The sequence below is a fragment of the Quercus robur genome, chromosome 2 (genome assembly GCF_932294415.1).
Source record: "Quercus robur chromosome 2, dhQueRobu3.1, whole genome shotgun sequence".
NCBI lineage: Eukaryota > Viridiplantae > Streptophyta > Magnoliopsida > Fagales > Fagaceae > Quercus > Quercus robur.
The window spans coordinates 58,592,931-58,606,669 of record NC_065535.1 but is presented as its reverse complement, the minus strand read 5'-3'; the positions used below and the strand labels follow the sequence as shown (position 1 = coordinate 58,606,669).

Here is a 13,739-nt window from a genome sequence, read left to right as displayed (position 1 = left end):
TAATAAAAAGCCACACCTATCAAAATAAATAAATAAATAAAAAGCCATAAGAATTTTACAACATTCTTAAATTAACATGCTAACCATATATGGACTTACCACAATCTTTAATCTAAAATTTTTAAGTCACATCTCTCGACGCTCCTTCTCCTACTCCTCTTTAGGAGAAAATATCTTATACATCCGACATATAAAACTTATGTGAGACTAATATGTGGGTCCCACAATTGTGGAGCTCACATGTCACATAAGTTGTATACGCCAAACATATAAAATATTTTTTCCCTTCTCAGGGTTTGAGTTGTGGAGCCCACATGTCAGTCTCACGTGAGTTGTATACGCCGAGCATATACAATATTTTTTCCCTCCTCAAGGTCTGACCCAATAATTCCAATTGACCTAAAAAAAAATGGACACAAGAGAGAGAGAGATTGATTTATGATTGAAACATTAATCTATGCAAGTACCAGCACAAATGAGATAAATAAGATACAGTCTATAGACAATCAGCCAATTGCAATACAAAGTGACAAACCATAACATATTAAGGGGGAAACTTCCTTCAATTTTAACTATTATAGGACAAATTATCAATGCAAGAAATGACCTGTTGTGTGTTGATAAGAAAGATGAATTCATTACAACAATCTTTTGCATCTTATGTTACATATAGTAGCATTGTGTACATTGTCCAACCAGAAAAACAAACCAAAATAGGTTGCCCATATATATAGTCACAATCCGTCCCAACTTGACACTCTTTGCTATAAACAAATCAATCTGAATACTTAAACAAAAATTGACAAAAAAAATCCAGAAAATTTCAGCAGATACGTTCCTAGAACAAAACAATCTCTGCAACAGAAAGGCATTGAATTTTCAAGTATTTGAATGAGGGAATGGGTGGTGAAACGGCCTATAAACAAATGATCATGTCTATAATGTGGTTGTATTTGGATTTTGAACCCAAAAAAAAAAAAAGAGTAAGAAAAATCAGAACTTTACCACAATTTACAACTAATTAATCTCTCTTACTACCCTGCGGAGAGCACACTTTTTCCAACATTCTTCCAATATAAAAACTGAATCCACCTTCTTTCTTTGGTGAAGAAACAGAACTTGCATGATCTTTCTTAGGATGAATTGTTTCAATAACGGCTTCGATTTCTTCTTTTGCCCTATGAAAAACATTTGGTCCTTTCACATCATATATTGGGGTTTTTTCATCAATATCATCACTTGTTCCATGAGTTTCCTTATGATGATAGTGTGATGACTTATGATGGGGTGTAGTTGCTTCAATCTTTTCCTTAGCTTTCTCAATAAAATTGGGCCCCTGAATGTTGTTCTCTGCCAATATAAAAGCATCACATTAAGAAGACTGGGTTAGGCTTTCAACTTTTTGTACAAAGAATGTGAAGCCAATAAACTATAAAGTGGAGAAGATATAGAAAATTTCAAGGCATGTTCTGATCATAGCTGAATATAAAGAATGGTGGAAATAGTCTAATATTACAATTATGAAATCTGCAAGTGTCCATAGAATAAAAACATGAATAGAGTCTACCCAGAGCAGCTTTAATAGAATGTGTAAGGAAAGTCAAATTGATAAAATGAAATCAATATAAATTTCTTGGACACCAAAAATATAACAATCATAGACAGACTATTTGAATTTTTTTTTTCTTTAAATATATAAGTAAATCATTACAACAGTCCAAAATGCGAGATTAATACATGGGAGTGTACAAGAGAAATGTTTAAAAGAAAAATTAAAATTAAACTAGCACCTAAAATTCTATGAATCCAATATATATAGGGTAAAATATGAAATGGAAAAGGGAGAGGGGCAAGAGGTCATTAGATGATGCCACCAATCATAAAGCAATGTCAATAACAAACTCTTCAACTCAATCACTGGAAGCTTGTTGTCCTCAGAGATTCAAGCATTCCAAAGCCTGAATGATAATGGCAAATGTGAAAGAATGAGAAACTAAGGATGTCCTACAAACAATTACAATACAAGTCTGGGAAAACGACAAGGACATTATAGGTAACCTTCTTTTTAAGGTAGAAAGAAACCATCATATGAATACTCTCTACACTGAACTTGTCCCATTAGCCTATAGGAACATTTCCTACGACAATTCTAGTACAGACAACATTTCACATGATATTATACCTGACTGAGAATCTGCTTCATCCTGCTTGGATTCTGTCTTTGTGGTTTCTTCCCTGCAATAAATACCAAAAGAACAATGAGAAAGCAATCAAAGAGTTTAAAAATCTAAGCAATCAATATTTCACAGGTGAATTCAAACCGTCTTTCATGGGTTGGAGACTCTTTCCTGGGATGGATTGTTTGAACGAGAGCCTCGAGCTCCTCCTTTGCTCGCTCAAACACATTTGGAGCTCTAACAGCATCTAAAGGAGTGTTTTCATCAATATCATTTCGCTTGCCATGAGTTTCCTCGTGATGCTGAGGTGATTTCTCAGAATGAAGAATTGCTTCAATCTCTTCCTTTGCTCTTTCAAACAAATTGGGTGCTTTCACTTCATCTGCTAGCAAACAAATAAATGATAGATTCCTACATATACATGTGTGATATAAACACAAGCAAGCACATAATATTTATTTTTGGATTTCTGTACTCTACTAACTACTATAATAAATAAATAAATAAAAAACCGTTCCAAGCTAGAGTGAAAGGATTTGAGAAATAGAGAGAGATTTGATCTCTTCTATTATACAAACATAGGTAACTCTCGATTGTTAAACATTAATAGAACATGCATGCTCAGACTGTAACAATAGTTAATTTCAAGAACAACAAAAAGCCATAACCGGTTAATGAATTTGGACAATAATAGATTGAAGAAAACAGATTAACCATAGACAGAAAACCCAGTTTAAGAAAATGCATATGCACAATCGGATTCAATAAGGAGTGTAAGTAAATAAATACTAAGATATCCAAGAAAACCAATTGGATCCCATTATCCTAACATCTATTAAGATTCCAAATTTTCATTTTTTAACAAGAAATGTACAAAAGTATAAATTACTTCTAACAGGAAATTGCCTAAATCTAATAAAAGTCGTAGCCATATTTGAAATTTTGAACAAGTAACATGTATTGCACAAGATCATATAGCAAATTAAAGGAACAAGACGAGAATAAGAAAATTGAACCTGACAGAAAATGTGTTGTTTGGTCTGGTTTGGATTCGGCCATCTGAGGTTGCCGGCTGAGAAAGGCAGAGATTTTGGTCGGATGTGATGGATGTCTGATTTTGAATAGGCTGTTCGCGTACGCAGAGAATGAAGAATGGAATCAAAACGTGTGTATGCCAGATTGGACTGCAATATTTGGCCCACTCAAAAGGTCCATGGCGGCTTCGATTCGCTGTACAGTTTTTTTTTTTTCTTTTTTTAATTTCAGAAATAATTTTATATTTTTCAAAGTAGAAAACTTGTTTAGCAACCAAAATAAATAGAAAACAAACACGGTTCTCAAATCTTCTATGTGAAAGGTTGTTTTCGATTTATAAAAATGAAAACACGTTTAATGAACCCGCCCTACTTAATGACAATACAAACAAATATTCACATATATTGATATAAATTCGACATAAAATTGCTTGCATTTTTATTTATTTATTTATTGATTTATTTTAACGTTAGTCTTTATTGTTGTTGTTTTTGTTTTTTTTTAATCTTAAAGTGAAGTTAAGTTTAAGGTTTTAAGGTGGTAATTGCTAAAGTTTTGAAGAGGGGGGGGGAGGGAAGAGACTCCTAACAGGGGTCTTCTTTCTCTTATTTATTTATTTATTTATTTTTTCTTAACCCTAACATTTTTTTTTATTTTTTGGGTTACATGAGTCTCTCTTTTTTTCTTTTTCTTTTTTGAATTCTAAAGTGAAGTTAAGTTAGGATTTTGAGATGATAATTGTTAGGACTTTGAGGAGGGGAGAGAGAGACTCTCTCTTTCTCTCTTTTTTGTAATCTATTGTGAGTCTTTCTCCTCTTTTTTTGAGTCCTATTTTCAAAGTGAGTCTTTTTTTTTCTTCTTTTTGAGTCCTATCAGAATTTTTTTTATATAGATTATCAACGTTTGAGTTTGAGTTTAAGTTGGATTTTATAAAGAGATAGAGTTTCACTCCTTATTAAGTTTTGATTAAACAAAAAAAAAAATTGTTTAAAAAAAATGATAATGATGAGTTTGAGTTTAAGTTGTATTTGTTAGAGAGATAGAATTTCACTCTTTATTAATGTAAGAACCAAGTACAAGAACTCTGGGCCTTAGGTCCCTTGGGCTCACAATTTATTTGTAGTGGGTTTAAGGATTTCCTACAACGGGTCGTTCTCGGCAGAGAGACTCAAAGCAGCATTCAGTTGAAAGGCTCTCTCCTTGACTATTTTCTCTCCATTTTTCTGAACCCCCTCTTCTCCCAACTTTCTTCTATTTATAGTCAAGGCTAGTGGGGAGATCATGATTACAATCACCGTTAGTGCTACTAAGGGTCCAGTATTATCTGGTTAAAGTGGCCGTTTAGGTGGAAGGGCGGTGCAGCATTTATGATCTTGGAACTTGTTTCCACTTGCGCCGATTATGTTCGGCAACTCGCGTCCCCGTTCATATCGTGTCCTTCCCGGTCATGACTCAAGCGCTCTTCCGGGAAGGAATAACCGGAAAAACTCCGGGAACATTGTGCTCAAAACCTGTTTTTACCTTAAGGCAGTTTCAAGAAGGGTCCGGGCCCAAGGACAGTACGGGCTTTGGAAGCTCGGCACCGGGCCTGCATCCAGGGCCGGTATGGGCTTGGGCCCGGGGCCCAGACGGATCTGGGCCCAAGGGAAGTATGGACTTTGGGAGCTCGGTGCCGTACAATAGCCCCCCCTTGATTCATACTCGGTTGCCGAGGAGAATCAAGGTGCTGTCTAGGGCCTTTTGATCCCAGGAGTCTTCTAGCCTTGGGCTTCTGGCTGTCACTTCTAATTAACATTCATCTCAAAAGACGCGCCGTTTCGCGGCGCCAGGCTCAGTCATCATTATTGCCTGACGGTTCGCAAACCGAAGCGGCGCGCACGTCAGTTACGCTTGGCATTCGTTGGGTCGCTCGTAGGCTGTGCCCATTTATTGCTTGATAAAGCGTTTCCTCTCCCCCCGTTTCTTTTGGCTCTATAAATAGTCCTTCTCCACACATCATTCCATTTTTCCTTCGCCTCTGATCTTTAGCGTTTACTCTCTGCCGACCATAGTTCTGTGTGCTTGCTCGCTCAGCGCTCTTTTCCTCCTTAGAACCCACAGTAAGTCTTCCTTCCCCTTCCTTTTCCTTCAGCTTTGCTTTTTTGAGTTTATTCTTATAGTTTTAGGCTTCATAGATGGGTTATTCTTACCTCCTAGATACCCCGGCTGCGTTGGCCACCTTTAGGAGTAAATTTAGCATTCCCAGTGACGTGGACGTGGCCTACTGTCACGAGAGTGATATGGAATTCCACCGAGGGCAGGGTACAGCCTTCTTTCCTTTGATGTCCATCTTAGAAGGTGGGGTTAGGTTCCCGGTAGATCCCCTCCTGATAAACACACTCATCTACTATGGGTTGTGCCCCGACCAGCTTCCCCCCAATTTTTACCGGGTAGTTAGTTGTGTTAGCCAATTGAACCGAACCTTTAACTTACAATTAGACCAACATGATATTAACCAAATGTACAGCCTCTGTGGGAGCAAGTCCACAAATTATTATTTAAAGACGAGGGATGCTCGGGTACGGCTGATATCTTGCCTACCCGATTCGAACAGGAACTCCGCCGGGGAGTTCGTCAGGGTGCGCGGCAATTGGTTTGCCGGAGAGATCCCTTGCCCTCTCACATGCCGTGAAGTGGGTTCGTACCCTCCCCTTCTTATAGTTGTTTGAGTAAAAAAAAATTTGTTTGTTAAAGGCTAACGCGTTATCTGTTCTTTCGCAGACGGCAAAGTTTTTGCTCAGGATCTCAGAGCAGTCCACGTCAGGGACCTAAACTTCGTCCTTCGTTCCGAGATCTTTGTGCATTGGGACGGGCAACTCCGGGCCTCCCACCTGATCCTCGGCGTGGAACCGGTTTACTCTACCTGGCAGCCTTTCAAGCAGGCGTTGATAGTAGACAGCCCCCTGCTATCGTACATAGACGTCCGGTACGTGAACTTCTTGCCGCCGAAGCTTACAACCGGGGAAGCGAGGGAATTTGGTCGGCGGTTCACTACCGCGGACGAACTAGCCCCCCTACGAGACGATTCCGCGGAACAGGTATCCCGGCGCCTTAGAGAGAGAGCTCACGAAGCCATACAACAAGGGGACCAAGCCCAAGAGCAGCCCCATCCCGAGGATCGACCTGCCGAGCACCATCAGCAAGTGACAGACGCGGCTAACCTGCTAGCTGAAGCGATCCAGCCCGGAGTAAGAATGGTGGCAAGGAGAGCAATGACCCTTGACAGGTTCGTGCCTGCTGCCCGGCCGACCAACCAGCCCCCGCCTACTCAGGGTCGGGGTCCAGTTTCTCAACCTCCTCCCCCCTCGCAGTCCGGACGTGCCCGGAAGAAACAGAAAGTTACCGAGCAACATTCCACGGGTCCGGGGGACGCCGTAGTTCAGACTCCTCCCCGTCCAACCGGCGGGATCGTTATCCGCGAGCCGCCAACCGAGGCTGGCACGGGGGGCGCGTCTTCCTCCCAAGTGGCTCCAGCTTGGGAGCCTAAGTTCCTTTTGGACGGCAAGCCATTGCCCTCAACCGCCTCCATCCGGATGTGGGATAAGGGCGTGGGCGGTCGTATCGCCCGTACTTTGGCTGGAGCTCTCCAACTCCCCGAGGACGTGCATGCTTTCGAGGATGGGTCCGAGGAGTCTGTGGGGCGCCGGTTAGAGTGGCACGCCATTGCGGTAATTCTTTTATCTCTTCACTTTCGTATATATATATATAGATTTCCCCGGATTTCCTTGTTAACCCCCGTGCTTGCTAGGCCGCTCAACTGGCTCATATCGTGGCTGCCCGGGCTCGGGAGCTTGATGAGGAGAATGAGCGTGAGAAGGAGGCGCGGGAGGCAGCAATGAAAACTGCTAAGGAAAAGGCGAAGATTGCTGATTCTGCCGAGAAGAAGGCTGCAGCCGCGGAGAAGTTCCGAGCATCGGCTGAAAAAAGGTGTGCCGAACTCCTGGCCCGGCAAAATGAGACAGAACTTAAGCTGGCCGAAGCCCTCAGCCTCAACACTTCTCATGCTGATGAGATAGCCGATCTCAGGGCCGGCTTGGCGGCCGCGGAGCAGAAGTGGTACGATGTAGGTTTCGCAGATGCCGAGAACTCTGCAGAGCCGGTGGTTACTGGGGCTCGGCGTATGGGTTTTGAGGCCGGATGGTTTGCTGCTCTTCAGGCACTGGGAGTTCCTGAGGATTCACCGCTGAGGGACCCCAGCCAAGTCCCATTCCCGAACCCTGAACCTGCCGGCCAGGATGCCCCGGCCGCTTTTGACGAGGAGGAGACGGCTAGTATGAGGGAGTTGGTTGAACAAATCGACTCCCATGCTGAGCCCGAGGAACTGGAGGCGACGAGCATACCTACCGTGCAGGAACTTCTTGACGAGGCCCAGCCTCTCACCCTGACCGTCCAGCAGGAAGTGCCCCCGCCGACTCAACCCCTTAGTTGACTTTATTTTCTTTTTATTTCATTTTTTATTTGCCTATGTCACCGGGATGTGGTGACCGAACCGTTGCACTATTTTATTGGTTTTATTTTGCCCATGTCACCGGGATGTGGTGATTGAACAATTTGTTTTTACTTGTTTAATTGGTAGTCCGTTCCCTTTTCCTGTTTCAATTTGTTGAGTGAAATTACTTCCGTTTGTGCTTTGCTTGAATTATACCTGTGCTATGGCCGTTTGACAGAATGTTACCCCGGAGAGCCTGTAGTTTTGAGAGCGCTATTTGGACTTAATTTTTGTAAAAAGGCATAGGTTTTTATTAGGTTTTGGTTTGACCGAGAATGGAGTTTTCGTTATCCGAGCATTTGTTTTCAAGGTCTTCGTTTGTCCGAGTATTCGATTTTAACTGGGAACTAGTTTCGTATATTTAATTCGCAAGTTTCACACATGCTCGGTGATTTTGACTGGGCCGAGGGTCAGGTGTATGCCCTTAAGATTTATTCGTCAGATTTTCACATGCTCGGCGATATTGATCTAGCCGAGAGTCAGGTTTCTGTTCTTAGGATCTTGTTCGTAAGGTTTTCACCTGCTCGGCGATATTGACCGAGCCGAGAGTCAGGTTTCTGTCCTTAGGATCTTGTTTGCAAGGTTTTCACCTGCTCGGCGATATTGATCGAGCCGAGTGTCAGGTTTCTGTCCTTAGGATTTTGTTTGTAAGGTTTTCACCTGCTCGGCGATATTGATCGAGCCGAGTGTCAGGTTTCTGTCCTTAGTATTTTGTTTGTAAGGTTTTCACCTGCTCGGCGATATTGATCGAGCCGAGTGTCAGGTTTCTGTCCTTAGGATCTTGTTCGGTTTTCACATGCTCGGCGATTCTCTTAATGCGCGGCTACTGGTTCAAAAACAGCAATGACAAAAAGGTTCATCATACTCTTAATCTTCACAGAATACAAGTTTTGACTTACATCGAGGGTTACGCGTAGAATTTCTTCAGGTTGTTGGCGTTCCATGGTCGGGGGAGCGGCCTCTCGTCCAGGTCCTCCAAGTAGTAAGCTCCTGCCCCTGCGATGGCTGTGACTCTGTATGGTCCCTCCCAACTTTGAGCAAGCTTCCCTGCAGCCACGTCCCGCATGTTCCCTACTACCCTTCTTAACACCAATTCCCCAGCGCTGAATTCCCTGGTCCTCACATTTCGGTTGTACCTTTGCGCCAGCTTCTGTTGATACTCGGCAAGACGTACGGTCGCGGCCTCCCTGCATTCTTCTAGCCAATCCAACTGCTCCATCATAAGGTCGGCGTTCTGCACGGGGTCGAACCCGGCAACCCGCGCGCTGCACAAGCTCACCTCGGTTGGTATTACCGCTTCTGCTCCGTATGCCAGAGAAAATGGGGTTTCTCCCGTGGATCTCCTGGGGGTCGTTCGGTAGGCCCACAAAACACTGGGTAGCTCTTCTGCCCACCTTCCTTTCGCTCCATCCAACCTTCTCTTGAGCCCGTTCAAAATAGTCTTGTTTACTGCTTCAGCTTGGCCGTTGCTCTGGGGGTATGCCGGGGTCGAATACTTGTTCTTGATGCCGAGCTCGCTGCAAAATGTCCGAAAAGCGTTGCTGTCGAACTGTAGCCCGTTGTCTGTCACTAGGGAATTCGGCACCCCAAACCTTGTAACTATGTTTTTCCACACAAATTTTTTCACGTCGGTATCCCGGATATTGGCTAAGGCTTCAGCTTCAGCCCACTTTGTGAAGTAATCTACGGCCACCAGAACAAAACGGCGGTTCCCCGTTGCTCGGGGGAATGGCCCGAGGATGTCGAGCCCCCATTGTGCAAATGGCCACGGACTGCTGACAGGGTTTAGATGTCCGGCAGGCTGATGGATCATTGGGGCGTGCCTTTGACATTGTTCGCAACTTCGAACATATTCGGCGGCGTCCTTCTGCATCTGTGGCCACCAAAACCCCTGCGTCATTGCTCTGTGTGCTAAAGATCGTCCCCCGGCATGCCCGCCGCATACTCCTTCATGCAGCTCGGTTAGAAGTTCCTGGATTTTTTCAGGATGCAGGCACAAGAGGTAAGGGCCAGCGAAGGACCTTCTGTACAACTTTCGGTCCGAAGACAACCAATACCTGGGAGCCATTCGTCGAATCTTATTGGCCTCGGCCTCATCCTCTGGAACTTTATCTTCGGAAAGAAAGTCTATGATTGGATTCATCCAGCATGATCCGGGCACCGGCACTTGCGCAACCCCTACTCCAGCTTGGTCGAGGGCAGTCTTCACACAGATGCTCGGTTCCCTTACCAGTTCAATCGTGATAAGCCTTGGTGTGTCCTCGGTAGCCGATGAGGCTAAAGTGGCAAGAGAGTCAGCATGCTTGTTTTGCGACCGGGCTACCTGGGATATTTTTACCGTTCCAAACCGACCGATAATCTGCTTTGCCGTACTCAGATAAGCTTTCATCCGGGGATCCCGAGCCTCGAAGTCACCAGTGATCTGATATACAACCAGCCGAGAGTCCGAGTAGACTTCCACGTCCCTGGCGCCCAGATGCAATACTGCCCTCAGTCCGGCCAACAAGGCCTCATATTCGGCTTCGTTGTTCGAGGCTTTGAACCCCAATCTGAAGGAATGTTCCAGTCGCATACCCTCAGGGGTGATTATGACAATACCGGCCCCGGCCCCCATAGCGTTTGCCGCGCCGTCCACAAATAACCTCCATGGGCGAATCTCCGCACTACAGATTATCTGGCCTTCGTTCTTAGGTGTAAATTCCGCGATGAAATCAGCGAGAATCTGCCCTTTCACCGAGCTTCTAGGTCGGTATCTTATGTCGAACGATCCCAACCGAGTTCCCCATTTAGCAATCCGTCCTGTGAAATCGGACCTCTTCAACAGTGACTGTAATGGATACTCGGTGAGGACGAACACTGTGTGTGCCTGGAAGTAGTGTGGTAACTTCCTCGTGGCGTGTACCAAGGCCAAAACCAACTTTTCAAGCGGCAGGTACCTTGTCTCGGCATCGACCAAAGTTTTGCTTACGTAATACACCGGTATTTGCACTCCCCGGTCCCTTAGTAATACAGCGCTTACGGCATGATTGGTTACTGCAAGGTACATAAACAGATCCTCCCCGGGCTCTGGGGCCGTCAACCTCGGCGCCTTTGCCAAATACTCCTTTAGTTCTCGAAAAGCTTCATCGCAGCTCTCGTCCCACTGAAACCCCTTCCACTTCTTCAAAAGTTGATAGAATGGCCGGCAGCGATCGGCAAATTTGGAGATGAACCGGTTCAGGGCGGCCAACATCCCGGTGAGCACCTGCACCTCCTTAGGGTTGCTCGGGGGTTTTAGGCGATTGATTGCCTCTATTTGATCGGGGTTAGCCTCTATTCCCCGAGTGGAGATCAGATAGCCTAGGAACTTGCCAGCCCCCACGCCGAAAGTGCACTTTTCGGCATTGAGGCGCAGCCCGTGTCGTCGTAGTATCTCGAATATTCCCCGAAGGTCTTCAATATGCTGCGACTCTTTTCTGCTCTTTACTACCATGTCGTCGATATAAACCTCAACCGTGCAGCCAATTTTTTCCCGGAACATCCTTGTCATCATACGCTGGTAAGTGGCCCCGGCATTCTTCAATCCAAACGGCATGACCTCATAGTGATAGTTCGCGTTCGGGGATATAAATGCTGTCTTCTCTCGGTCCTCGGGTGCTAAGGCAATCTGGTGATACCCTTGAAAGGCGTCCAGGAAACTCATTCTCGGGTGCCCGTACGTGGCATCCACCAACTGATCAATCTTGGGCATCGGGAACGGATCCTTGGGACATGCTCTGTTTAAATCGGTGAAGTCCACACAGACTCTCCATTTACCGCTCTTCTTCTTTACTACGACAGTGTTTGCTAGCCATCTTGGGAAGAATATTTCTTTTATGACCCCGGCTTCTTTCAGTCGCTGGACCTCCAGGTTTACTGCATCGACGTGCTCCTTTGATGCTCTTCTCGGCTTCTGCTTTTTCGGAGGAAATGATGGGTCCACATTGAGTTTGTGAACAATGAACTCGGGGTCTACGCCGGGAACTTCATACGGGTTCCATGCGAAGACATCTATGCTCTGCAACAGGAACAACAACACCTCTACCCTTTCCCGGTCACCCATGCTTGTACCTATCTGGAAGAATTTGTCACTATCTGGGAGAATTCTTACCTTCAGCACCTCCTCGGCAACGTCCGCCCCCTTTTCCTGGGGTATCTGTAATTGCTATGCTGTCTCCTTCTCGGCGTGCTCAGCTTGGCCGAGCTGTTCCTTTTCCCACTGGACCGCGGCTACGAGGCATTGCTTCGCCACCTTCTGACTCCCCCTTACCTCTGCAACCCCGTACTCAGTAGGAAATTTTACTTTTACGTGAAGGGTGGACGGAACAGCCCCCATGGCGTGAATCCACGGCCTCCCCAGGATCGCGGTGTAGGGTGCGAACGATCGGACTACTATGAACGTAACTACAACTTCCTTGCCCTCCATGTCCACTGGGAGTGAGATTTGCCCCTCGGGAATCACAATTCTCCCGTCAAACGAGACCAATGGCGTGTTATACGTCGCCAAATCCTGGGTTTTTAACCCGAGCCCTTCGAAGAGATCCGGGTACATGACGTCAGCCCCGCTACCCTGATCAATCATCACCCTCTTCACCAAGAATCCGCCTATCCGGGCTGTGACCACCAAGGCGTCGTCGTGAGGTTGGATGGTTCCTTCGAAATCATCTTCTCCGAACGAGATGTCCGGTCGTCCAACTCTCTTTTGTTTCTTGGATGATTCTCCCCCCGCGCAAGCCATTGTCATCACCATCTTCGCCGCTGCTGTCCCTCTCGGTGCGGCATGAATGACGTTGATCACTCCCCGGGGTGGTGGGGGGGGATTCCTTCTCTGTGGGACGCCCTGCTCGGTCTCCCGGTCAGCGGAATCTGCTACAAACTCTTTCAGGTGCCCTGCCTTCACTAACTGCCCGAGATGATCTTTCAATACCCTACACTGCTCGGTGGTGTGCCCCTTGTCTCTGTGATAAGTGCAGTACAGGCTTTGGTTCCTCCGAGATGGATCGCCCCCCATTTTGTTCGGCCATCTGAAGAATGGCTCGTTCCTTATCCGTTCCAGTATCTTGTGCACGGGCTCTTTAAATAACACATTAACCCCTTCGAACTGCACCTCTGGTTCCTGCATTCTGAAGTCCCTTTTCGGCTTTGGCGGCAAGATGTTTTGCCGAGATCTCCCCGAAAAAGGAGCTTTCCCCCTGCTTTGCAGCCGGTCATCCTCCAAGCGTTTGTACTCCTCTATGCGTCTCATCAGTTGCCTCATGTTCTCCGGGGGTCTTCTTGTCAACGACTCCCGTAGTTCAGAATCCTCGGGGAGCCCCATCCTGAAGGTGCTAGCCGCAATCTTCTCGTTTCCCCCACCAATCTCATTGTAGAGTTCCCAGTATCGGCTGGCATAACTCCGAAGGGTTTCCCCGACCCTCATTTTCATGGAAAGCAACGCGTCGACCGGTTGTTGCACTCGGCTGCATGTTACGAACCTGCTGCCGAACTCCTGAATCAGTTCGGCGAAGCTGTGTATAGAACCTTTCCGCAACCCATTGAACCACCTCAGTGCGGTAGAGCCGAGACTGGAAGGGAATACTTTACACATCAATGCGTCGTTGTGCGCATGCAACGACATCATGTGGATGTAATGACTGACATGCTCCACGGGGTCTGTCCTCCCCTCATAGGAATTGAATGGTGGGCGCGCGAATCTGCTCGGCATGGGTGCCCGTTCAATCTCATCCGAGAATGGAGACCGGGCCGCCATCCGCAAGGCCCTGCTCATGGCATCCATTGCGGCGTTGTGGTGCTGCTGCTCCTCTGGCGACTCTGACCCTTGGTTATCATACCCATGTGACCGGGAACGGTCCCGTCTACGACGAATATCCCGGGGGTGACGACGTGACTCTTGAGAATGGGATCGGTCTCGGCGTTGTTGCGTGACAGGTCGGCTGGAACCTTCCTCGCCACGGTTCCTCCTATGTTGGGGGTTGTGGTAC

General features: G+C 46.2%; 1 protein-coding gene across 4 annotated transcripts; it reads right to left on the bottom strand.

The window, feature by feature from the left end:
• On the bottom strand, positions 1-3,472 carry LOC126714201 (uncharacterized). 4 transcript variants are annotated; one of them, XM_050414237.1, is made up of 5 exons: positions 3,194-3,437; positions 2,322-2,559; positions 2,183-2,235; positions 1,006-1,350; positions 1-399 (listed from the first exon to the last, which is right to left on the bottom strand). In XM_050414237.1, exons 1-4 carry the CDS (start codon positions 3,234-3,236, stop codon positions 1,022-1,024), a joined length of 663 nt encoding a protein of 220 aa, XP_050270194.1. In that variant the 5' UTR covers positions 3,237-3,437; the 3' UTR covers positions 1-399; positions 1,006-1,021. The 4 variants fall into 4 exon arrangements, with proteins under 4 accessions (XP_050270194.1, XP_050270193.1, XP_050270195.1 ...); XM_050414236.1 differs by lacking the exon at positions 1-399 and having other exon boundaries at positions 595-1,350; positions 3,194-3,435; XM_050414238.1 differs by lacking the exon at positions 1-399 and having other exon boundaries at positions 595-1,350; positions 2,183-2,238; positions 2,352-2,559; positions 3,194-3,434.
• Between the last annotated feature and the right edge of the window lie 10,267 nt (positions 3,473-13,739).